Source organism: Biomphalaria glabrata, chromosome 17 (assembly GCF_947242115.1).
Source record: "Biomphalaria glabrata chromosome 17, xgBioGlab47.1, whole genome shotgun sequence".
NCBI classification, from domain to species: Eukaryota; Metazoa; Mollusca; class Gastropoda; family Planorbidae; genus Biomphalaria; species Biomphalaria glabrata.
In genome coordinates, this window is record NC_074727.1 from 14879221 (window position 1) to 14903636 (window position 24416).

The following is a 24416-nucleotide window of genomic DNA, read 5'->3' on the forward strand; positions in this document are numbered from 1 at the left end:
TGACATGAAGCACTTTTAATGTACATTGAAATCATTTTTGATCAATTCTAACAACAAATGTTAGAAAAACAAACATTTTAATGAATATAAATTCAATACTATTTTTGAGCAAGTGGAGACATGAAATTGAATTAGCTTTGTACAGCGGAAATTCACTTTAAAATTTCGTGAAAGTTGTATAATTTGCAACACAAAAAAAATGCTTGCGCGGAATTAAATATCAAGTATGAGAATGTATTAAAATAATGTTTAAAGTTTAAGGTGTACTGTAACCCATTGTCAATAGGTGCACAAGAAATTTAAATGCATATGAGCTAATTCAGAATGTGGGCTGAAATAAGTTTCATTCTACAATGTGACAGAATAAAGTTGAAGCTCTGAAATAGGATTGGCAATAATGTGGAGCTACACACAAACAAATACCTCATAATTGTGGAGTAAAGAAAATGGAAGCTAACAAATTCAGTCAGTATGTACACATTATGATAAGGCACTTTTGGAGTATATCAACATACATGGTATCACAATCAAAGCCTGAACTGAAATTTTCAGCCACAGAAAATCAGGAATGTCTAAATGCTGAGGTACAAGCACACTAAAAACTTTCTTTTAATGAAAATCTTTTTCCCACCAAGTTTTTTTTTTAAATAATGTAATGTCTTGAAGTGCAAACCCACCAAGAGTGAAACTCGTTAGGTCTGCATCATGCCCCTTACTTGAAATTTCAATTCTTTAAGTTTGTTCTAAAAATGGATCATACAATTTCCCAAACCTCAAGATTGAGACCACACCAACTGTAAACCTAATTTCTAACTACATCTAATTCAACATGTTCCATTTGCGTAGATCACACATTATCTTATTGCTACATAAAATTAAGTTTAGCAAATAAAAAAAAAGCATGAAGAAAATGTTTTGATAATTGCATCAGGACTTGCATTTGCTCACACACCAATCTACACCTAGCAGCCACACTCTTATAAACCTTGCAATTAGAGTTTGGGATTTCCAGCAACAATCTGACTTTCAATACCACATTCATCTCTTCCTCTGCGAATCTTGAAAAATCCTGCAAATTAAAAAATTTTTTTTTTAAATGTAACAATTGATACTTTTTGTTTCGTTGCTTAACACTACCAGCCCTTAGTCATACACCGAACTATACTGTATGCCTGACTGAAGAAATCAACGAAAGTTATTACAAGCCTGGACCCACTGAGTGCATGTCTGGTTTATGTTAATTTTAAGCTTTCAAAAATTTTTCACATAAATACAATGTTAACAAGGGAGTAGACATGCGCTATGGCTAAACTCGTGGTTTAATGATAATCTGTTATTTTTAGATTCTGATGCATTTTTTAATGTAATAGTCATAAAACCTAAAATAGGTACAGCAGCATAGTAGCATTTTAATAAAATCAAAAAAAAAAAAAAATCACTACAGCTGTCTGGTAGGGTTGTTTATTTTCACTGACACAGAATGAGACAATAATTTGTAAGTATTATGCTGGTAACAATTCAACTTTTATGAATTAAAATACAAAATCCTAAATATAAATTCCTAAAAAATATATTACCTTTGTCTCCCCAATCTGGGTTCCACGAATTGGCCACTAGCCAGTACTTGACGCCATTCTCAACTCCGTAGCCAATTATTTTAACAGCATGTCCACCAAGTTCAGATCCAGATGTGTACTGATAAACACCTGGGTGATACACGAGAAAGCAGTCATTAGAAAAAAGTGTAGAATTTATTTGAAAATACAAACCATTACCATTTCAGTTTGTCATTACAATTTGTTTTTTAAGAACAGAGCTTTGTGCACAAAGAATTATTATTTATTTAAATTAGTTTCAATGATTTTTTTATGATTTTGCCGGCCACACAATGTGTGAACCTCACTTTTAGTATCTAACTAAAATCTTCCCATTTATTTTCATTGTATATTTATAATCTTAATGACTATACCATGTGCATAAGTACCAAAAAGCTATATTTAGCTATACTTATGTTGTCTTATGTACAGTTGACATGTCAAAGAATGCCTCACCAGACTTGTAGTCCAAGAAATCAGAGTAGACTGAGAAAGCAGCTTCCACTGGTCCATTCTCAATCAGTTCTTGCATGATGTTTTCTTCCCCGCTCACTGTGTAAGTCTTCACGCCTGGTTCAAAGGTAAACAGAAAATGAGTTTTAAAATTGAGAGTTGCAGCAAAATATAGAGTGCAGCAGTTTAAAAAAATATAAAATATAAATGCATTTAAGAATGAATACAATCAGATGTGCTAAAACTGTATACTCCCATATAATACAAAAATTTAAAACTTGCACGCAAATCATTCCTGATGCAAGTAAAAAAAAAAATTAAGATAAAAATACTACATTCAATAAGAATGGAGTACAACTGGATTTTTATTTTGCGTAATTTTTTAAAAATTAAGGATTCTAAATTGTGCACTGAACATTTAAAGCCTCAATGAAAATTCTAACAAATACAGATATGACTCATAGGCATATCTACAACTTGCTTACTGAATTTAATAATGATTAACAATTAACACATGAAGATTTAAAAAACCTATTTGAAACCCTATAACAGTGGTGGTTTGAGAGGGTTAATGTGTGTGCTACCTACTGACACAAGTGAATCAGTCAAAGCACACAGGTCAACAGCTGTCAATGGATAAGGGAGAGTACTACGAGTACATGCATATATGAACCATGTTATGACATGTGAACCAGAGACAGGGTGTAAAAAAAAAGGCAGTTCAGTACAGGACAGCAAGGCAGTAAGGATGGTGCAGTACAATGCGAGTCCTCGAGAATGTAGCTGTACTAGTAGGAGTAGACAGAGACTAGTAGAGTTTAGTCGGCAGTTCTGTTAAGTACAAGAAAGCATTTGTAGTTAGTAGTGTAGCCAATTGTGCAGTATTGGCTGTTGATGCATTTGCTATTAAACTACCACATTATTATTTGGAACTCTTATTGTCACGATCTTGTGTTAGATTGTTTTGTGTTAAGCAGTGTTTACAGAAGGCCTGAATGAGAATCGTAACATTATGATCTATCTATGGGGCTGATGATGGGGGGAGAGGGTCATCTGGTTTTGCGGTCCACAGTTAATCAGGGTTACATGAGGCTAGCACACTGACCAACTGCCTTTACTTTTTCCAATGTCAGGTACCCATTTAAGTTGGGTGGACTTCAGTAAAATTCGAACTCTAGGCCCCTCGGTTTGGAAGCCAAGCATTTTACTACTTGGCCACAAAAGAAAATTTATGTGTAAAAATATCCAGCGTCCTAAGGGCAATAAAGTGAAACAAAAAAAACATTACTTCATCTTTCAAGAATTTTGTTTTATACATCTTTCAACTAAAACATGTCAGTTTTACTCAAAATATGAAACTCACCAAAGTGCTTGTCGGCCTTGTAGGGTATTTTATACGATGATTCACACTGCTTTTTGCACTCAGGGGTAGGGTATTCTTCTGGACCACAGGGTGGAAGCTTGCCAACAACATGGTGTTCACAGGCAGGAATGGTATATGGGCGGCAACCCTATACAAACAATTTTTTTTTTTAAAGTAATGCATTCTACAACTCTTTGCTACTAAGGAAACTACTTTACCTAATATCTCATTGGAAACTTAAACTAACCTCACTGCTGTTATATTGTCCTCCTGAGACTAAGCCAGTCTCTTGATAGAAATTCCAAGCTGCAGATGGGTAACCTCCTTGACATCTTAAACAAGAAATTTTAAAATTGCATTGGAAAATCTGACAACTAAAATTTATTTGATTTGAGGATTTAAAATAATTTTATAAAGATTTCTAATATTGAATTTCAAGAATTTGCATTCCATTAAGGTCTTTTCATAGTCACAAAAGCAAATCAAAATCAAAGCAACCTACCCAAAGCCACATTGATTACAGCATGAAAGGAGATCTTCTGCAGAGAAGTGAAAATTGACTTTGCCGTTGGACTGGATGCAGATTCTGTCAGTCATGGCAGCGACAGCACCAAAAGCCTGTAAAAAAAAAATATTTTTTTCAAGTGACAAGTTTCAATTGGGATTGAGTTAAACGATAGAGGGAAGCATACTTCAGAGACTTTACCACACCAGTAAGTCCAAACAGAGACTAACATTGGTATTCATGCTTTTACTTCCAAATGCCAAACTATTTGCATAATATCCTGATTGCATTATTAACTAGACATATGATTCATTTGCTTAAAACATTCCAAATATCTCAAATGTAACTTGGAACAAGACAAGTCTTCCAAGTTAATTGGAAAGTCACACACTACTATTAAAATGTACATAGGAACAATTAGGGCTCATGCTTAACAATTTAAAAAATGACAAACATAGCAGTTACTAATACCATAGAATAAGGTTGCTTGGTTCATCTCATGGTCGCTGTGGAAGCCTTTATACACCATATTTTTTTGTATTGCTTTAGTACAGTGAAACTTTCAAATGGTAACATTTCGCCTACTATTCTAAACATATTTCATGAATACATTGTTATAAAAATACTTTTTTTATTCACATATTTGTTAATTTAGACCTTCTCCCTTACCCAGCATGATCCACAATCTCCCTGGTCTCTGACTTCTTTCAGTGATGCGCAGTTTGGCCACTTTTCTCTGGGGTCAAAGTTTTCTGGGAACTCGTATGAATCTAACCTTCTCTCAAATGTTTTTTGTGGCAGCTGGCGTGTCAAGTACATTGATTTTTGAAGGTCAGGGACACCCAAAATCCTTTTTACGTGAGCGACATCAAGAGGGTTGAAGTTGCGCCCAGCCTGAAAGATTTGAAATATTTAGATACTTTAAGACTGCTTTAAAAGAATTTTTCGGAAATTTTTTTTATTTTTAAATAATTTCATGGAGTTGATGAAAGTTCAGTTTTCAAAGCATCACAAACAAAATCTGAAAGGTTGTGTTATTGTAGTGAGTTAAGACTGTTAAAAATACTATTACTGAAGTCTACTACAGTTATTTTATCTCATTTCAACTTGATTTTGTTTATATTATAAATAAAGTGTTATTTAGTTTTTGTTCACAAAAGGAAGTTATTCAAGTTATTTGAAGTTTTATTAGTTAAGATACATTATGCCTACAACAGTTTAGTTTTCTAGCAGTTTGGTGCTACAAGTCAATGACTGATAACAACACGGCTGAGCGGTAAAGCGTTTGGGTTCCAGGTCCAGGTTTGAATCCTGGTGAAGACAGCTTTTCAATTTTAGGATCTTTGGATGTCTCAGAGTCCAACCAGCTCTAATGGGTTTCTGAGTTTTAGTCATTGTGCTGGCCATATGACATCCTAGTTAATCGAGGGCCATCTTCTGAAAAGGGAACTTTAACTTTTTTTTTTTTATTCTTGCAGGAGGCTACAATATTTCTGAACGAAACATTTTAAGCAAAGTCCTTTTGGCAGTACCTGTCAAACTTCTTACCTTCCATGTGGTCTTGGCAATGTTGTTAATGTAATTGATTTGATCATCGTTCAACAACCCAAAGTCTGGATACATGCGGGCCGCTGAGAGGCCAATTAGCAGGGCCAAAGCAGTCAACTGCAGCATTTTTGTGATCTTAGGAAATACAATTTTAATACACATACATAAAATATTTCTTAATGCGGTTAAATGTATGTTTTGAACATAGACTATTCAGTACAGCATGCTACCTCTTGGGTTCTTTGACCTTCCACAGGGGTTTAAATGGGTGTCTAAGTCTAGGCTCATTGCTAAGGAGTTAAGTGTTGTGCTGACCACACGACACCCTCATTAACCATAGCCACAGAAATAGATAACCTTTACATCATCTGCCCCATAGATAGCTAGGTCTGAAAGAGGAACTTTACCAAAAGTAATTGAATTTGGGTTGACCTAGCTGGGGCCCTTATGAAGCCTAAAGTTTTTTATATCAGTGAAGGTCGTAAAAATGTAATGATTGCATTCATACTCTTTCAATTGTTTAAAAAAGATTTAGTATTAAGCATTATAATTTCAGCTGAGCTTGGCACAACTACCAAGGTTTTACTTTTAAAGGCTAGTTCTAGATAAACATCCTATTCTAAAGATGATTAATTCACAACAAAGCATTACCATTAGTCTTCTAACCAGGAAGCTTTAAATCTATAAAGGTCTAGAAAATGAAACTGGGGAAGCCTAAAAAAAACTATTAAATTGAAGTAAGCTGGATAACAAAGGTAATTCTAATTGGTTTCCATCTAGATCAATATTCTATAAGTATGATATATAAATCTAGATAGGAGTAGTTATAAAGTAAAAAATCAAGATTTAAATTAGTTTATGTTTTGGTAAAACTTTATAATTTATACTTGTACTACTTATAGTTATAGACTACTCGATAGTCTATTGAGATTTGAGACTATTACCAATATTGCTAGTATTACTATTAGTCAATTCTTTATACTTTAGTTAGTCTACTACAGTGAGTCTAGTATTTTCAAGATTATTAAGATACACTTGATACAGTACGTAACTAGACTAGATCTATATTCTATATAGTCTAGTTACTTTCAGACTAGAGTCTTAGAGTCTCTAGACTACTCTAGAGTCTAGTTTTAGTGAGTGACTGTAACTTTTACCTAACTTAGCCTAACTAGTTACTAGTAACGGTATTAGTCTGACTTAGTACGCAGAATCACGGTATCAAACTTACATTAGAATCTACTTACATTGAGACCAAACTTAATAGAAATGAGTAGGCTTCAATTCTCCGTCGTCTCGATTTTATAACAAAACACTGGCTGATCACGAGACCAGAACAAGTCATGTGACTTACTCAATGTGACTTGTTTGTTTGGAATTAGGCTCGCATGGGGCACGCGGGTCAGATTTAGATACAGTATGATAAGGTTAGGAGTATGGCCCGAGCCTGGTCCGAGGGCTGAGTTTTATTTAAGTAGCCTAAAAATTCGAGTAGTCTGCTAGATCAATAATCAAAGGCGAATCCAGAAAATAAATTAATTAGAATTATTTGGAGAGTTATATATGTATCATGGGCAATAGATACCCTTTGCAGCCAGGGGAGCTCACGAGAATTAATAAGATGTATTTTCTGAGGTAAATACAGCGCAATAACCAGCTAGCTAACAAAAATTGCAAGTCGACTATCGAATCCGCTAATCAGTGGCGTCACTTGGGTCGGTTTCACCCGGTATGGTATGCTCAGGGTGTCCCCCCCCCTAAGGAAAAAAATAATCTCCCCCAGTGGCGTCACTAGGGTCGGTTTCAACTAGGCCTACTGTTTATTTTGTTTCTTTTTGTTGAACAATTGTAAGCGAATTAATGATTGGTTACAGCTGAAAAATGGTTTTCGATTCTATTTTAAAATGTCGTTGTATTCGACATTTTGCCAATAGTTATCGTCGAGTAAAGCCTGGAATACCAACCAAGGATGTTGATCAGATTTGCAGATGTATAAACAAGTTTGATAGCGTCCAACGGAATCACTCTGGGAAATAGCAAGAGAATAAGGCATCTCGCAACACTTTGTCCAGATTCAGCGACATCTCTCAAGCAAATCAAGCTGTTGTGTCACAACAGACGGTGAAATTCTTCAACATCGAGACGGGTTTTAGATAAGGGTTTTTCCCCCAATACTCTTTCTTGAAGCCGTCGTCGATGTCATAAAAACACATTAACAGGCTGCTTTTGGGTTCCCATGACGTAATCCAAACCGAGTTGGATTTTGCAGACGACATAGAATTGCTTTGAAATACAATTAATATATACATGAGATGACAGATAAAGACGCCCTCAAAGTTATTCATGTTGGGTGTAGGTTACCCAGTACCCTCATCAACATCGGTCCTACAGATCTTGAAAAAATAGAAAAGTTCACCTATTTAGGCAGTGTTATCTCAAGTGATGGAGATGCATATCATGATGTTGCATGTCGGATTTGAGAGGAGGAGCCGTCTTTTAAAAGTACGGGCTATCTGAACAAACAAATCAATTAGCCTGAGGATTAAAATTCACCCACTCAATACAATCATTGTCCTAACGGCCACCTACTCTTTGATATGGCTGAAAAGAGGTTGAGCACTGATGGTTGAGAAGGATCCTAGGAATAACATACCGAGATGTTACCAATAGAGAAATATTTTTTTCCGCACAGACATTCGCCGTCTAAGGAAAGTGGCGACTGAACGTCTATTGACATTTGTGAGTCTTATCGTCAGAAAGACGAAACACGTTCATCAAAGTCAGACTTAACTCTTTCTCTCCGTAATTATTTACCACATTCTGGTGGAATCAACGCTGGTATCGTCAGTTAGGAGAGAAAGAGTTAACATGAAAGTCGAAAAGAGGAACGCATAGGCTAAACATGGCCGTCCACGTCTAACATGGCGTCAACCTTTTTAGAAGTCCTGAATTTTGTGGGAACTAGCTGTAAAGTGGCTGTAAAAGTCGCCTTAGATTTCTGTGGAGAGAGCTAGCAGCCATATGCTCGAATGACGCGAGAGGGGCTTATGCACTAGCGGATCCAGAACTTTAGAGTGGGGGGGGGCGATTTTTTTCCAAACCCTAACCCTAACGCCCAGTAAACCCTAACCCTACGCATAAACGTGCATACAGCGCGCGCGCACACACGCACACACACACACACACACATATATATATATATATATATATATATATATATATATATATATATATATATATATATATATATATATATATATATATAAATATGAGAATAAAAAAAGCAGCATTTCTCAACCTTCGGCGAAAAACAAAACAACTGGGGCAGCGCTATAAGGTTCTCTGGTGAAGTTCGGGGCGAAGCCCCGACGCCATAAGCGTTTTCTTGCTTTTTTCACTGCAGAAACGCATTCTCCTGACAAGTACAGCTCATTATTCATCAATGGAGTTCGGGGCGAAGCCCCGACGCCATAAGCGTTTTCTTGCTTTTTTGACTGCAGATACGCATTCTCCTGACAAGTACAGCTCATTCTTCACAATGTAGTTCGGGGCGAAGCCCCGACGCCAAAAGCGTTTTCTTGCTTTTTTCACTGCAGAAACGCATTCTCCTGACAAGTACAGCTCATTATTCATAAATGGAGTTCGGGGCGAAGCCCCGACGCCAAAAGCGTTTTCTTGCATTCTTCATTGCAGAAACGCATTCTCCTGACATCTACAACTCATTACCCATAAATGAAGTTCGGGGCGAAGCCCCGACGCCAAAAGCGTTTTCTTGCATTCTTCTCTACAGAAACGTATTCTCCTGACATCTACAACTCATTACTCATAAATGGAGTTCGGGGCGAAGCCCCGACGCCAAAAGCGTTTTCTTGCATTCTTCACTGCAGAAATGCATTCTCCTGACCTGAAGCTCATTATTCATACTATTAAAAAACGACCTTTCGAATAATGTTGTACTTGAAAAATATTCTAATTTGAATTTATAGACCCATAATACATTGCAAATTGAAAAGATAGGATACCCCACGTATTTAGATTTTTGCTTTGAGGATCGCTGCCGAAAAAAAACTTATTCGATAAATAGTATTCAAGAAAACTCTAGCATAAATTGTGAGTTATAGTCCCAAATTTATTTAGCTAGAAAAATATCAGATTGAGTAAAGGTTGGGAAAAGGCGACTATGAAAACGTTATTTGAGTCTAGAACTCATCTCAATCATGACTCTTATACTGAAAAATTTCGTTTGAATTCTAACTTTTCCAATGCAAAGTTTTTCTTAAAATACTTATGATAACTTCATGTGAAATTACAAAAACTCTGTCTGGAAATGGGAATGGCGGTAGAGTGAAAACGATTAATCCTCGCTCCTTTACTAATTTCTGCTAAAGATTGCATTTGGCATTAAAGAATAGGTATGGGGCGACTCGATATAAGAATTTAATTTATAGTATATATAAATTATATTAGTGACAGATTTTTTTAATTTTGTAATTTCTTAACTATAATACAAAAAGAAAAAGTATTCATTTGTCCGATGGGGGAAATGCGATTGCATGTATCGCCCCTCCCACCTGGTACAACCCTTTTTCATTTAAATTTTCTAATGATACAATTTGAGATTAGAGTGTGGTACGACATAATATACAATGGGTCACATATCAATACGTAGTTTATATTATATAGATATTCAACTAATTTTATTCACAAACTATGATTCTTCACAAAAATAGGACCGCCCCCCCCAGCACTCAGAGGGCTAGAGTGGGGAGGGCAGTACTTGCAATTGCCCCCCCCCCTCACCCCACCGAATCGGCCAAAATACCAGAAAGGGAGCGACATAATATAAAATTTATATATTAATTCAACTAATTTTGTTCACAAACTATGATTTCTCAATAAAAACGGACCGCCCCCCCCCCACTCAAAGGGTTTAGGTGGGAAGGGCAGAAGAGGTATTCGTCCCCTCCCCCCACCAATCGGCAAACAGGGAACGACATAATATAAAGATCGGTTAAAATATCAATAACAAGTTACAAGGATATAGATATTTAATTGATTTTGTTAGCAGGCTGTGATTTCTACCAATAAATTGGACCGCCCCCCCCCCCACTCGAAAGTTAAGGGGGGGGGGGCGGGATTGATACCATCGCCCCCTCCCGACCCCACCAAATCGGCCAACATACTAGAGGGGGGGGGCGAAATAATCTAAAAATAGGTTGAAATATAAATAATTAGTATATATTTTTAACATAAGTAATAAATTCGTATACAAATTGTGTGAATCCTATACTAAAGTTCGTCCGCCCCCCCCCTTCGGGGGGGGGGGGGGTCGGCCGAGTGGGGGGGGGCGATCGCCCCTACCGCCCCCCCCCTGGATCCGCCAGTGGGCTTATTCAAATGTGTTTCTCAACATCTTACAATTTAAAAACAAATGTTACGTTCCCACTCAACTGATCAGATATGATACACTTGTTTTCGAAATCTATAATAAAGACCCACTTATTAATAAAATTGGAGGTGCGTTGGCTGAGCGGTAAAGCACTTGGCTTCCGAACCGGGGGTTCCATGTAAGACTCCTGGTGAAGACTGGGATTTTTAATTTAGGGATCTTTAAGCACCTCTGAGTCCAATCAGTCATTAGTTGGGTAAAAGTAAAGGTGGTTGGTCGTTGTGCTGGCCACATGACACCCTCGTTAAGGGTTAGGGTCAAGTTAACCTTTGCACAATTAGGCTATCTAATTAATGAGTGTTAATTTATTAATTTTGTTTGATATAGTAAGGGCTAATAAAGATATCAAGACACAAACGTGTTGTTGTTTATATTAATATTTTTTTTTACTTTGGATCTGACGAGTTTCATATATGCATGTCTATTATTTTTTTCTACGGTTTAATATCATTGGTAAATTTTAAGACCGATAGGTAGGTTGAATTATTTATTGCGTATTTATTACTTCTTCATCCCACTTTTTCCATGGCCAAAAAAAAAAAAGTTGGCATCTCGTAATTGAAGTAGACATCTTCTGAAGTAAGGGAAGAAACTTAAAGCTATTAATTGATAATGATAGGCTAATGGTCGTTGCACTTTGCTCTTGCCTTAAGATTTGCTTATCGACAGGCTGTGTGTGTGTGTGTCACCTATGTCGTCCTTTCATTGGTTAAACGTAGCCTGCACTAACTCCATGTGTTGACAGACCAACTGGTTGGATTGAGGCTTGCAGCTGGAAACATAAATAAACTGCGCATCTTGAAGGTTATTTCCCCTTACCGAATCAGGCCAACCAATGAGATTCAACTCGCAAGCTTTCATATGTAAAGAAAAATCCAATAAAGTCCTTAAAAGAGCACAATTTAGTAATCGGTAAAAGTCTACAATGAAGTCACCTAACAGGGCCGGCTTTACGTAATTGAAGGCCCTAGCCTAGGCGAAGTGAATTGTGTGACCACAAATGAACTAGAAAACTAAAAAATTAAGACCGAAAAATACACAATAAATTGAAAAAAAAAAAAAAAAAACTTGCTGTAACTATTTCTATCGCCCATAGCACGAATAAGCTTCATGGACTTTTGATGATTACCAGACAAGAAATAACGTCTCGACATTTCACCAAAAGGAACAAAGCAAAGCCTATGTAGTCTAGCAAGCAGATCTAAACATTCATGAATAAACATTGATTCATAGTAGGCTAGAGAAATAGAGCTATGCTAGTAGAGAAAGAGCCATAGAGTTCTGTTATGTTTGAGATTTTATCCATGTTTCGCAAATTTTTTCTCTAAAATGTCATGTGCGAGTCCTTCTTCAATCGGAGATCCTCGGCGGTTGCCTACTTTGGCTATGCCTAATGCCGGTCCTGCCCCTAACCTTCTCAAAGTCTACAATAAAAATGCACTTAATTAAGTAGGTCCATAAGAGTATTCTTTAACAAAAAGAAGTATCTATTTTATTTGAGTACACTTATTGAACTAGCTTTAACAATCATGATGGCAATGGGCCTTTGAATAACCTAATCTTCGTGTTAAAATAGACATCTTGTAACAGGTCTGTTTTTGTCAGACAGTAGAAGTCGTCAACACAGCGATGCTAGGACGATAGGGAGACATTCAAAATGTTCTAACACGAGGTAATCGTAGTTGGCAGTGACCTTTTGAGAACTCTTTATTAACAAGTTTATATTTATATAAGGTAAAGAACTGCAAATGTACTGCAGCATATCTCAATACTGCCAGATGTATTCACCCTTTTCTATATAAACCAACAATGAATAATTGTGCCAGGTCTTATAAGTTAATCCAATAATGTAAAAGAATCCTGCCACACAGACAGAGTGAGATAATATAAGCTTTGTAAAAAAAAAACTTATAAAGTTAAACTTGTGAATACGCCTTTCGCGAATACGGGTTTGATTAAAAAAAAAAACAAGTTATATATAGGCTACTTTAAAAAAAAAACTGCGCTTATATGGTTCACAGACCATGGAGGACTCCAAAAGTCAATAACTGGTCAGAATTTAAAAAAAAAATATATGCCAGAAGTAAAATTACTAACCTATTGGAACTAGGAAAGTGAGGAAGGAAAATATGCACACACGAGCTGAACAGACTATACGTTTCAATATTATTGGACATAGGCGAAAAAACAAACAAACAGAACAGGGCAATAAAATGTACCACAGTAGACTACATGATGTCCAAGAGTCGGGTTTCTTTAAGGACAAAAAAAAAATCGGTTGTGTTTGTATTTTATAGGCCTATTCATTATATCTTTCAATATTAACCACATTATTATTAATGTTTAAGAAATTAAATTATAAAATTAAGGGACGTCGTTTCATTTTCTAATCAGTAAAGTAAAATAGGGTCTTGCGGTCTTCCCCTTTTGACCTTGCGATCCCTGGAGCAGATGATACAAATGTAGGCCTAATCTTTTTCTATGGCCGACGGCTAACAAAGGTGTCGTGTGGCCACAACAATAACCAACCACCTTTACTCAATTAATGTCGGTACCTATTGAAGAGAAATAAGTGGACTTAGGAGCGTCTTAAAAATCTCGAAGTTCAAAATCACAATTTTTAACTAGATTCAAACCTGACTGATACCCTTCGATTTGGAAGCTAAGCGCTTTACCATTCAGCCACCTCGCTTCCATCGCCTAAGCCCTAAGCAGACGATTTCCTTTTTTTTTTTGTTCTCGCTATAGATGTCAACAACAAGATCGATTCAAAAGGTTCTCTTGAAGAAGATATTTTAACGCGATTCCAGATTCTTCTACCTTTTTTTTTTCGCTATAGACATGAGCAACAAGATCGATTCAAAAGATTCTATTAAAGAGTATATTTCAACGCGATTCCAGATTCTTCTACCTTTTTTTTTTTCGCTATAGACATGAGGAACAAGATCGATTCAAAAGATTCTATTAAAGAGTATATTTCAACGCGATTCCAGATTCTTCTACCTTTTTTTTTTTTTTGCCACGTTTCATAAGCAATAAAAATTGTTAGCCTAGTTTTTAAAGGCTTTTTTTTTTGTTTTTGTTAACAAAGCTCATATCAACTCACTCTGTTTGTCCGACTGGTACAAAGCTCATATCAACTCACTCTGTCTGGTAAAAAGTGTGTACATGTTCTTTCTCCCATACCTATTCTCGGATTAAGTTGAAACTTTACACAATTATTTAATGTACCTGACAAAACAATAATCAATTTAAAAAATAACTAATTAGTTTAAACTTATAGGTAGCTTATTAATTTATTTGGAATGAGCTTCCAACTCTCGGATCAAGGGAAATTTTGCATAATTATATATTCATAGTCGATGACAATATATGAATCAATAAAAAAATTAACCAATTAATTTAAGGTAATTAATTATTTTGTTTATATAGAAAAATGGAGCTTATAAGATAAGATAAGATAATTGTATTGTTCCAATCAAATGGAAATTCAGTTTGACTACCATTGACAACCTCAGCGTAACTACTTTACAAAAACAATATGGATGAAAAATTCGAACAGCATTCACTCACGAAACACATACACACTCACAACCAGCGCTTTATGAATTGGACTTCTATGTAGCCTACTTCTCGATGACGACAGCTGATCTTTTAACACTCTGACAGTCTTAAGATATATGGCCCTAATTTTCACCATATATAAATTTGCTTTTTTTTTTAAAAAAAGAGATTTTATTTATTTGTCACTTTTTTTCCTCCTTATCTGAAAGGCCTTTTGTCCTTCATGTGTCTCCATGTGTCCGATAACCCTGCCTATAAAAAATGATTTTATGAAGTTTAGAAATTCCCCCTAGATGACAAAGATAGGCCTACTTTTGTGGTCTAGGTGTGTTACTTAGTAAAGTTTGAGAAACCGTTTCCGTATAGTCTAAAAGTCCTTAAAGTCAAATAAAAAATCATTGATATGAAGTCTGTTTCTAATTTTAATAACCTTACTTCTTAATACTGCCATAAACAACGAAATAAAAAAAAAAGAGAGAATCAATACTTGTTTAACATGTTTTGTAAAAAATAATGAATTTAGTTTATACGATATGTGTTATGGCTCCGTAAGAAGAAAAAAAAAACAAAGATAATTTTATTGTTGTATGACTTTAAAATGTCTGGAGAGCCATATCGAGCATTTACAATAAAAGTTCTTACAGTAATCAAAACTGACAAATATATCCCTTCATTTCTTCGCTCGAAAGTATAAATTTAGTAGACCCTATCAGAGGTGAAATCCCTGAAAAAGTAAATTCAGCCGGAGTTGATAGCATTCCTGGTGATATTATATAGCCTACAAGTTGCGATCGAAGAAACCGTGATAAACACATTTTTTTGGCAGTCAGGAGAAATGGCACAAGCCCTGGGCCTAATCTCTCGTCACCACCTTGCTAAAGAAAGGCGATTTGCAACTCTGCCAAAGCAACCACACTATCAGCCTCGGATCATAAGCCATTCCAGCAAAGTCCTGTTAAAAATAATAGACTACGGTGATAATAATAATGGCAACGTCTTCGATGAGTGCAGTGATTCATATGACATGCAAACCCATGCATTCGCGACACGCGGTTCCGCATCTCGTGCAGACAAAGCTGTTGTCCTCAGTTTTCTTTCCATCTTCTGCGCTTGTCTTCAATAATGGCTTACCTTTGAGTCTCAAATGTGTGTCCCGAAGCCTCTGTGAAAGCTCTATAACTGTCTCTTTCAAAGGTCATCAGCTGCCAGCTACTTTCCTTTAATAATGTTTTGGGGAAAAACACTTTATTGTCAATTTTTTTTTTACGGCTGGTTCTGCAAACGGTTCAATTGCCACGTCTTATTGTTTTATGCCTATAATAGGCCTACTCAAAGATAGGCCAAAAAAATGTTTTATGTGGTTACGATGGACCCGAACCCCATTGTCCTCACTTACAGGTGGTTTGTGCTAGGATATAACTCAAAGGGAGGTCTGAAATTTTAGAGGTCTGTAAATCTAGAGATAGATCTAAATCTAAACTCTAAAACACTCAAAGAATAATCATTGCATGTACAACTGTAGCTAGATCTACATGTTAGATTTGGACGATTAAAAATATTTAGAATAGTTTCTGCACTGGTTTCGATTCATATTTTTAAAAAAATTGTATAAATGTTGGAATCACCTGACAATTGTAGATTAAAAAAACAACAACAAAAAATTAGACAATGGACAATTATCATCGTAACAACTTAAACAACGTTAAATGGAATCAATATCTATAATCTAATTCATGGTTTAACCTCAAATTATACTTTATAGCGATCTAGATCTATACAGATCTACAAATAATCAATAATAATGTAGGTCTGCTATGTTTAGCATAATAACAATAAGACATAATAAGGGCCATAGGCATAAATGCCATAACTCATAACTGGCATAACTGACATGAAATAAAAAAAAATCATATCATTATTATTATTAAAATTAAATGAATTATGATTATCAATTAAGATCTACTTTGAATTACTTGAACTAGTCTAATCATTCATAGACTTACTGACTTACTTAGACTTAATCAGTTAACTTAGTGACTAAGTAAGTTAGTCTAAGACTATTTATGATAATGATTTGTAAATGATTAGAATCTAGATCTAAATCTTGTTATTCTAGTAGGCCTATTTATTTAGTATTAGTTAGTATGAATATGATTTATAAATGATATGATAGACCACAGTTTTAGTTTTAGACTATTTAGAGTCTAGTTTAATCCGGACATTACATGAATTTGAACACTCGCTGTTTTTGTGGTCATTAAATCTTTATTTTGATAGAATCTATTTAATATGAAACTAGCGTGCTGCTATAATGTGCTTCCATTTTCCAATGATTCTGACACAATTTCCTTCCATTTAGTTGTCTTTTTATGTAAGAAAAAAGAATTTCAAATGTCTAAGTCAGGTTGTTGTTTTTTATAATCATATTATAATGTTACCAGGATGACTTTACCTCTTCCTAGGGTTAAGACTATATTTTTGATTGGCTAAGTCTGCTAATGAGCTTGGAAATATTTATTCTGTTTTTGGAGCTGATTTTTATTTGATTCATAAGCCAAGTTGTTTGATTCCATACAAATAAATGGACAAGTGTTTGGAGTGAGCTTGATACATTGAATGAAGTTAAATGCCTAGATCTAGGCCTACTAGATGGATCTAGATTTATATAGAAGAGAGAATATAGAGGATTCAGCTATTTAGGCAAGAATGGCCATCCTAGCCTGTACTATACTACAAAAGATCATTAGAAATTTATTAAATGAATAAACAAAAAACACACAAACATTCAACACACATCTAATCATGCAAACATAAAATAAGTCTAAAAGTTCGTGTAGAAGTCATTATTCCAGTGACCTAATTTTAGTAGAATAAGTGTGTTCAAATTTTTATTTTTTGTGTTCGTATTTATGCATAATTTGAAAACATTTTAAAATTATTTCACGTGAGGGGCTATGCCTGGGGATCTTAAAATTTAGTTAATATTAATATAGAATTAAAATCTGACTTTATTGATATATGCTAAAATAATAGAGACTGTTTGAAATAAATTATGGTGTCTGGAATCAAATAATGTGTGTCAAATTTGTTTGAATTAAATGAAAACACATGGCCTCTCTGACCTTAAATATAATAACATATAGGTTAGGGGTACAGTACAAATATAAGTAGTCATCCTTATTCTCCTTAAACTAAAGAAGATTTTGATACTTCATTTTCTTTCTTAGTCAAACCATTATCAAATAATGCGCTGTCAAAGTCCAACTTTGAAATTTTGGCCTATAGTATAGGTGGTGTCTGAATAGCATTAAACTGCTAAGTAACTGCTCTAGATCTCTAGAGATTAGATCTAGAACTAAGAATACTATCACTATCATATTCATAGAAATAGAATCATAGAATGATTCTTAAAACTAGACATCACATCATAAATCATTAAACAATCACAATATGACTGAATGTCAATGTGAATGTAGTCTATTAGATGTATAATACTATAATTTATTTATTATTAGATTATTAAATTATTAGATCTAGATTTCTAGATCTATTATAGGCTTACTATAAGTTATAATAAGTATAATAATATTAATATTGTTATTATATAATATGAATATTGCTCTAGCTAGATGAAATCTATGACTATAAAAATATAGATATAGATCTATATCTGGTCGGCTTGGTATTTAATAGATTAAATAGATTTAATACAATATTATATTATATTAAATATTAAATTATATATCTAGATTATAGATCATCTACTCATCTACATTATTATTTATAGACTAAATATAATTAAATATAGTTTCTACTAAAGACAGTATAGATAATCATGATGTCCTAGATATAGATCTAGAATATAATCTAGATCTGTAATAGTAGATTTAGATTCTGGTTCTAAGTCTTTAGAAGATGTCTAACTGATGTCTACTAGTACTAGATTTAGAGATCTAGAATTCTAGTAGTAAGCAAGGAAGGTTCAAGGTTAGGTCATCTGCTCAGTGCTCTTGCATCTTGTGATGCATAGTAACTAAAATGTAAATAAAGGTTCTGAACTAGATTTTGGGTTAGGGTTAGGGTTTTTACATTGAAGGCCCCCTATTGAAGAATATTACACAAGTGGCAGGAGCGCTGATTATACTTAAAGTCACCAGGTTACCAACATCATATGTGTGGATTGCTGCCAAATAATTGACCTGAAAAACCAGGGGCCTTCTATGTAAAGTATTACTGATCTTTCTTTAAATTAGATTAGTATAAATTTAGAAATAGATCCAGAGATAGAGATTTAAATAAAAAAGATTCTATGACTAGAAATAGATAAATGTACTCTTCAAAACAAGAACATATAAACGGCATTACAAAACAAATATGGTGGCATTCTTGAATAAAAAATTGTTAAACTATGGGTACTAAATAGATGGGCTTCGAATCAAATAGTTTCAGATTAATTTTATTTCGTTTTTGTATCTTTTCATTGATGTCGCCCCCGACAAGAGTGCTGGAAATTAAAATGGCCCGCAGGATGAGTAAGGTTGGGCATCACTGGTTTAAACAAGTCCTATTTAGACTACATGTAGAAGTAATTCAGATTTGGCACATGTTTGCTATTGGCGTCACTAATATTTACTGACAATCATTAGAATTTTATTTCAATGAATTGATCATTTTAAAATTTACATGATGTTCATATTTTTCTTAGCACTGAGATTTCACCATGTTCCAATATAACCCTCAAATTAATGAAGATGAAGATGAAAGGGAGTGTGAGATGGAGCTGTCCAGAACCGAGCTTGTGTTTGCACAAATGACAGCCAGGGGACCTCGCTGGCCTAGAGCTATAGGAGTGGTTGAAATCATAGTTGGCTTTCTTTTGACAATTTTAGGTACATTTTTTGTTTGCTTGCTTTAATGTATGTTTAGGGTTACCAAACGTCTGGCAAAAGGAGAACATGTCCTACTTTTTGAGGTAGAGTCCTCCATCCGGCAGATGTTGGTCTAAAATGTGAAACTGTTCAGCTTTTACTCAGTTATTAACTACATTGGCACATAAACCAACAATCTAATTCAATCATTTCTATCTTCTGGTTGACAATACTCACTAATAATTGATGCTTAATTTAGTTAAAGGAATGGGGTATTGATGTGAACAATGTTCAGTTGTTTGACCTTGGAACCGCAGCTGTTTGATCTTCATTTGTAGTACTGAAAGTGACTTTTTTTTACGACATGCTTCATGAAAAGTGATGGCTGTGTGTGTGGTGTTGATATAAGTATTAAGTCAGCTCACTTGAAACTGTTAATCAGAACTCATCAGAATCTGTGAATTTTTCTTTTGAAAGACATTTTTTCAATGATCAATGCACAGTCAGTGTGCATTGCAGAAAAGTGGCAAGTAGGCTGTCCATTGACTCAGAGGCATTCTAGTCTGATAAATATAATAACACTGTAGCTACGATTAAGTGATATTTATCATCAAATCATAAGCCTAGTTTGTAAATGTTACTTTGATAGGTATCAATTAAAGCAGACATACACAGAGGCAATGTACAATAGTTTTTTTTTTTTTAATATTAATTTTTCTGATATTGCATTGAATGAGTTTTGCCTGCTTGTATATTTGTGGGTGTGTGTTTTTTTTCTCTTTGGTCATGTAAAAATCTTTCACAGCAAAAGCTACAAAAAGCTCATCCACAACTCAAGTGCAAGGAGTTTATTAGCTACATTGATACTGGAGAAAACAAGAAGAGCAGATTCTAATGTTTCAGAAGAGTTTTCCCCTTTGAAAAGAAAAAGCATCATAACAATCGAATCTGTAGCTAAACTGGTGTCAAAATTTCCTTCCTAACTAAAACAAAATTCAAATGTTTTTCAAAACTTATGTGATTTGGTCACTCCATCACAATCATTGCATGATTGAAACAAAACAACAACTGATCACTTGAATTTTGATGGTAACTCTGAAGAATTCTTTTGGGTTGTGACAGCAGATCAGTAAACCCTATTGTATGAATACAATGCATGTAGGACTGCCAAAGTAGTTTTTCCTAAATCCACATAGTCAATACATTGAAAAAACAATTGGCGGAGTTCTTTAGCAGTCCAGACAAAAAGGTCTAAATAGTGCCTAGTTTTATTGTTTTTAACACAACTTTTTCAGCCTAGTCCTTTGGTTTATTAGATTCCTTGTCCCAACAGATGTCCAGTCATTTAACTATCGCTTCAATGAAAACATTTTGTCAGGCTATGAGGACTTTAAAAAAAGTTATTCTGGTAGAAGTGCATAAATAACCAGAATATTGGGATGATTTCAGGTTTTCTTTTTACCTCTGCATAGCATACAATTTCTATCAGTCAGAGGTTAAATGGCTTGCATGGCAGTGGCATTAAGCAGCCATTCAAAAGTAATAACCTTATTGCAACCTTTTGTTCAGAGGCATGGTTTTCAAATGAGAACTATGTGGAGCTCTCACACAATTAGCTGTAGGCTTCTGTCTCTAAAGAGGCCTTAAATAGTTTTGTATAGTCTACTGGATAGATGAGTGCATGGTATTCCTTGTTCAAACATGGTCCTGTTGTCAGACAGATGGAAGAGTTTCATAGAATTTGAGGAACTGACAAAATATCTTGAAAGCAATTTCATTTTAAAGTAATTCAGAAATGTAAAACCTTTTTGTGACAGTATTTGTAACCAATGCCTAGTAAACAGCCAAGTAAGCTAAATTTTATAGAATATCATACATTGTTAGGCACCGGATGTTTTTTTTTTATAATTAAAAAAATGAAAATTATATCTGAGAAATGTAGGCAAAAGTTTATCATTTCTTACGAGAAGGGTTTTAAAATGTGAACATAAAGTAATAACCTTAATGTACATTCTTGTTCCCCCTCTCCTTCTCACTGTGAATCTTATTTGAAACCAACAGTTCTAAACCTAAGCTGAATGCTTTTTTATTTTCTACTTCACAAATATTTACTGTAGGCCTGCCTTAGACATTCAGTTCAATCCATAGGAATGTCTAGTTGCTCCAGGAATACACAAGCACCTAAATGTTTCTGTAAAAAAAGTTTGATTGTTTCCCTTTAGGTACAGTGGAAGTATTTGCTTTACCGTTGATTGAGAGTAAAGATGGAAGCAACTTGATCATACTGGATAAAGGCAATTGTTATGGAGTTGGTTGTATAGCAGGTTTGGCAGTAAGTATTTTGTTGATCTCTCTGATCTAATTGAACTTGTTTTTTTCTACCTATAATCATTTGATGAGTATACTATAGTTTAACAAGTTGGAAAGCAGTCATCTCTCTACACTCTTCTGAGGTTGAAAAAACCAGTTCAAGTAAAAGTGTACAATTTAAAAAAAAAGTATTAATTGTTATTAGAAGAGTGTTCAATCAATGTAGTTGACAAGGTTTTTCATTTCAGAGACTATTAGCTTGACTACTGGGTTCCCCTAAAATATTTGTTTCTTTGTCTGGTTTACATTTTTTTGGTTGTTCCTTCAGCATTGAAGATTATTACAATCTAGCCCAAACCTTCAGCAGGGTGGTGGTTGTGGTTGGGGGTTCAAATCAGACGACAGTCCAGAGAACACACCACACATCCAGGCAGCCACTGTCTGCACTGCTCAATAAATGTTAATATTATTTTTGATATGAAGTTTATTCAAATTTGTTTTCTGTGAACAGATGCTGGTGACAGGCAGTACAGCAATCAGGGCAACTTTAAGTAAACGTGATACAACAGTAAGTTTGATGTAGATTTTGACATTTCTAGCGCTGTGGTTCTCAATTTCATGTACACATGCATGTGGAGTAGGCCTACTCAGTGGACTGGATTGGGGAGGGGGGATATGGCTGCTCATAAACAACAAAATAGCTTTTAATCTTAACATTGGGGAATTAAGAAAAAAAAAAAAAAATTACTCCAGGTTTTTGGAGCAAAAGGGTAAATTTCTGTTCTTGAGTTGTACCTTGTGCTATACTAAAAATAGTTTCTTGTAAACAAAATTTCAAAGTGGATTAGAAAGTACTACACTGAAATTAATTTTAACGTTCAGATTCAATTTTTTGGAGAAAAAAAAATACTGCATGTTAAATGGTTTACAGAAAATTTGTGGATTAAACGTTTAACCATACTTTTATTTTATTTATTTATTTATTTTTTGAACAGATTTTCAGGTTCTTCAATATGACCATTTTATCATTGATAATTTATACTGGGATGACTTTGTTTCTTATTGTTGCATATGCCAAGGGTTGGACCTCACCTAGCAATTATGAGGTATCTATATTTGATTGTTCATTTGTCTTAGTTATGAAAACTAAAATGTGTTAGCCCTGCTATATGTGCATTAATTCATACAGGGATGAATGGTATATTATTGCTGCATTAGGTATAATGATTGACTTTATGTGACAATCTTTAGGTATTATAGTAGATGCACTCTCTTCAATTTGATCTAAAGCTGATTTGCTTAATTCTCAAACCCACACCATTTTTTTTTCTTTCCAAAATGCATCTGTTTTGTATAAGTGGCAACACAATTAACTTAATGGTAGAGCGTTAACAAGGAAAGGCCTAAAGTATAATGGGGTGATGTAGTTAGAATTAGTCCCTTGTGTGCTGAGAATCCTACCAAGGCATTTTAGCACTATCTTAGTGCTTGTTGTAATGTTTGTTCTAGTGTAGATATCACTAATTTAAACAATCACACATGGCACTGACAGCTTTTCTCAACCTTGCTTAAACATTAACTTTATTAATACAAGCAAAATGATTAGGTCAACATTTAGAATATTTAATTTCTTGTGCATATTTACTATGTTGTGGAGTGATGTTGGCATGAAAAATATAATCTTAGTTGTGTCTAATATACATATATTGGTGATATAGATCAATATTACAATTAAACATTCTAAACCTTTGTGTCTCCCCAATCACCCGTACTATGACCACAACACTGGCCCTACGTATCTTCAAACTGACACAGTTACAGTGATCAGATTTAGCCAGCTACAACACTGATTGAAGCTAGCCCACAGCGAGCTCTCCTATAGAAAATAAAGAACATAAGCTTTTGCAATAACTAGCTCACAACAAAGTAAGACAATGTTAGCTCAAAGGAAAATTCATGTTACAAAAGAGTATCATTCAAGAATACTCTTTTTATCCTAGCAGTGGGAACTCAAACTAAAAAAAAAATGTCTGCCCAAAAACAGCACAAATACCATGAAGAGGTCCAAATGCACAAGTAAAACAAGAATCACCTTCGCCTATCCCTTAGTCTCTTGAACTGTTGAGGCACCACACAAGATCTGTTGACTGTCTTCCTCCATTCCTTTCTGTCTTTTTGCCTTGGATGGAATTTCATTCAATGTCAGGCCTGTCCATTCTTTTTATGTTGTCTTCCCATGGCTTTCTCTTTTTCCTTCTTTCTTTCTGCCTCTTCTTCTTTTTTTTCCTGCTACTGTTCCCTGTAGAAAAGTACATAAACAATAACATAACAAGATTGCAAAAGTAAATTGGTGATGCCAAATAGTGCACAGCTCTTACAATAAAGCGTTGCCTGTCTCCTTTTGTTTGGGTTATCCCGTTGAAAACAACAAATTGAATAACTTTTTTTTTGTTCTATCCCCAGCCTGGGAGCAAGATGGGGGATGTTCATATGTTTGTCACTATTGTTACTGTCATAGGGCTCCTTTTTGCAATGTCTGGGTTCGTGCAGTATTTTGATGTTATCTGCTGTGGTACTGTGCCTCTGTGGACTCAGTGGGCCAACTGTTTCTGTGGGTGCATTTATAAAGTGAGTAATTTGTGAAGTCTTCCAAAATCTCTGTACATGATGCAGATTTTATTGTCTTGTTATGTTTGAAATATAAATATACATAAAATTCAACTCACTTAAAATATTTCTTATATTTTAACAATACCTTATA

At 34.7% G+C, this 24416-nt stretch overlaps 2 protein-coding genes across 4 annotated transcripts in view; one reads left to right on the top strand and one right to left on the bottom strand.

Moving 5' to 3' along the window:
• LOC106062216 (cathepsin B-like) lies at positions 1 to 6860 on the bottom strand. Of its 2 annotated transcripts, none has more exons than XM_013220483.2 (9): positions 6712 to 6860; positions 5465 to 5599; positions 4586 to 4810; positions 3914 to 4029; positions 3659 to 3743; positions 3412 to 3559; positions 2052 to 2165; positions 1578 to 1706; positions 1 to 1069 (listed from the first exon to the last, which is right to left on the bottom strand). In XM_013220483.2, the coding sequence occupies exons 2-9, from the start codon at positions 5588 to 5590 to the stop codon at positions 993 to 995; spliced, it is 1020 nt and encodes a 339-aa protein (XP_013075937.2). In that variant the 5' UTR covers positions 5591 to 5599; positions 6712 to 6860; the 3' UTR covers positions 1 to 992. The 2 variants fall into 2 exon arrangements, with proteins under 2 accessions (XP_013075937.2, XP_055872495.1); XM_056016520.1 differs by having other exon boundaries at positions 6696 to 6793.
• Positions 6198 to 24416, top strand: part of LOC106059162 (uncharacterized) — a 23848-nt gene continuing 5629 nt past the window's right edge. The window contains exons 1-6 of one of the 2 annotated variants that reach the window (XM_056016521.1): positions 6198 to 6219; positions 19183 to 19366; positions 21568 to 21677; positions 22167 to 22223; positions 22651 to 22761; positions 24119 to 24283. In XM_056016521.1, coding sequence (XP_055872496.1) covers positions 19198 to 19366; positions 21568 to 21677; positions 22167 to 22223; positions 22651 to 22761; positions 24119 to 24283 — 612 coding nt within the window. In that variant the 5' untranslated portion in view covers positions 6198 to 6219; positions 19183 to 19197. Of the gene's footprint in view, positions 6220 to 16090; positions 16281 to 19182; positions 19367 to 21567; positions 21678 to 22166; positions 22224 to 22650; positions 22762 to 24118; positions 24284 to 24416 lie in introns of those variants that run through there. The other variant, XM_013216717.2, reaches the window with a different exon arrangement.

Excerpts from the sequence above, each read along its gene's own strand:
- LOC106062216 (XM_013220483.2), bottom strand. The coding sequence starts at position 5,590 with ATGCTGCAGTTGACTGCTTTGGCCCTGCTAATTGGCCTCTCAGCGGCC. Across the intron at positions 4,030-4,585 it reads GAGATTGTGGATCATGCTGG|GCTTTTGGTGCTGTCGCTGC; the intron begins GTAAGGGAGAAG and ends TTTTTTTTACAG. Across the intron at positions 1,070-1,577 it reads CCCAGATTGGGGAGACAAAG|GATTTTTCAAGATTCGCAGA; the intron begins GTAATATATTTT and ends TTTAATTTGCAG.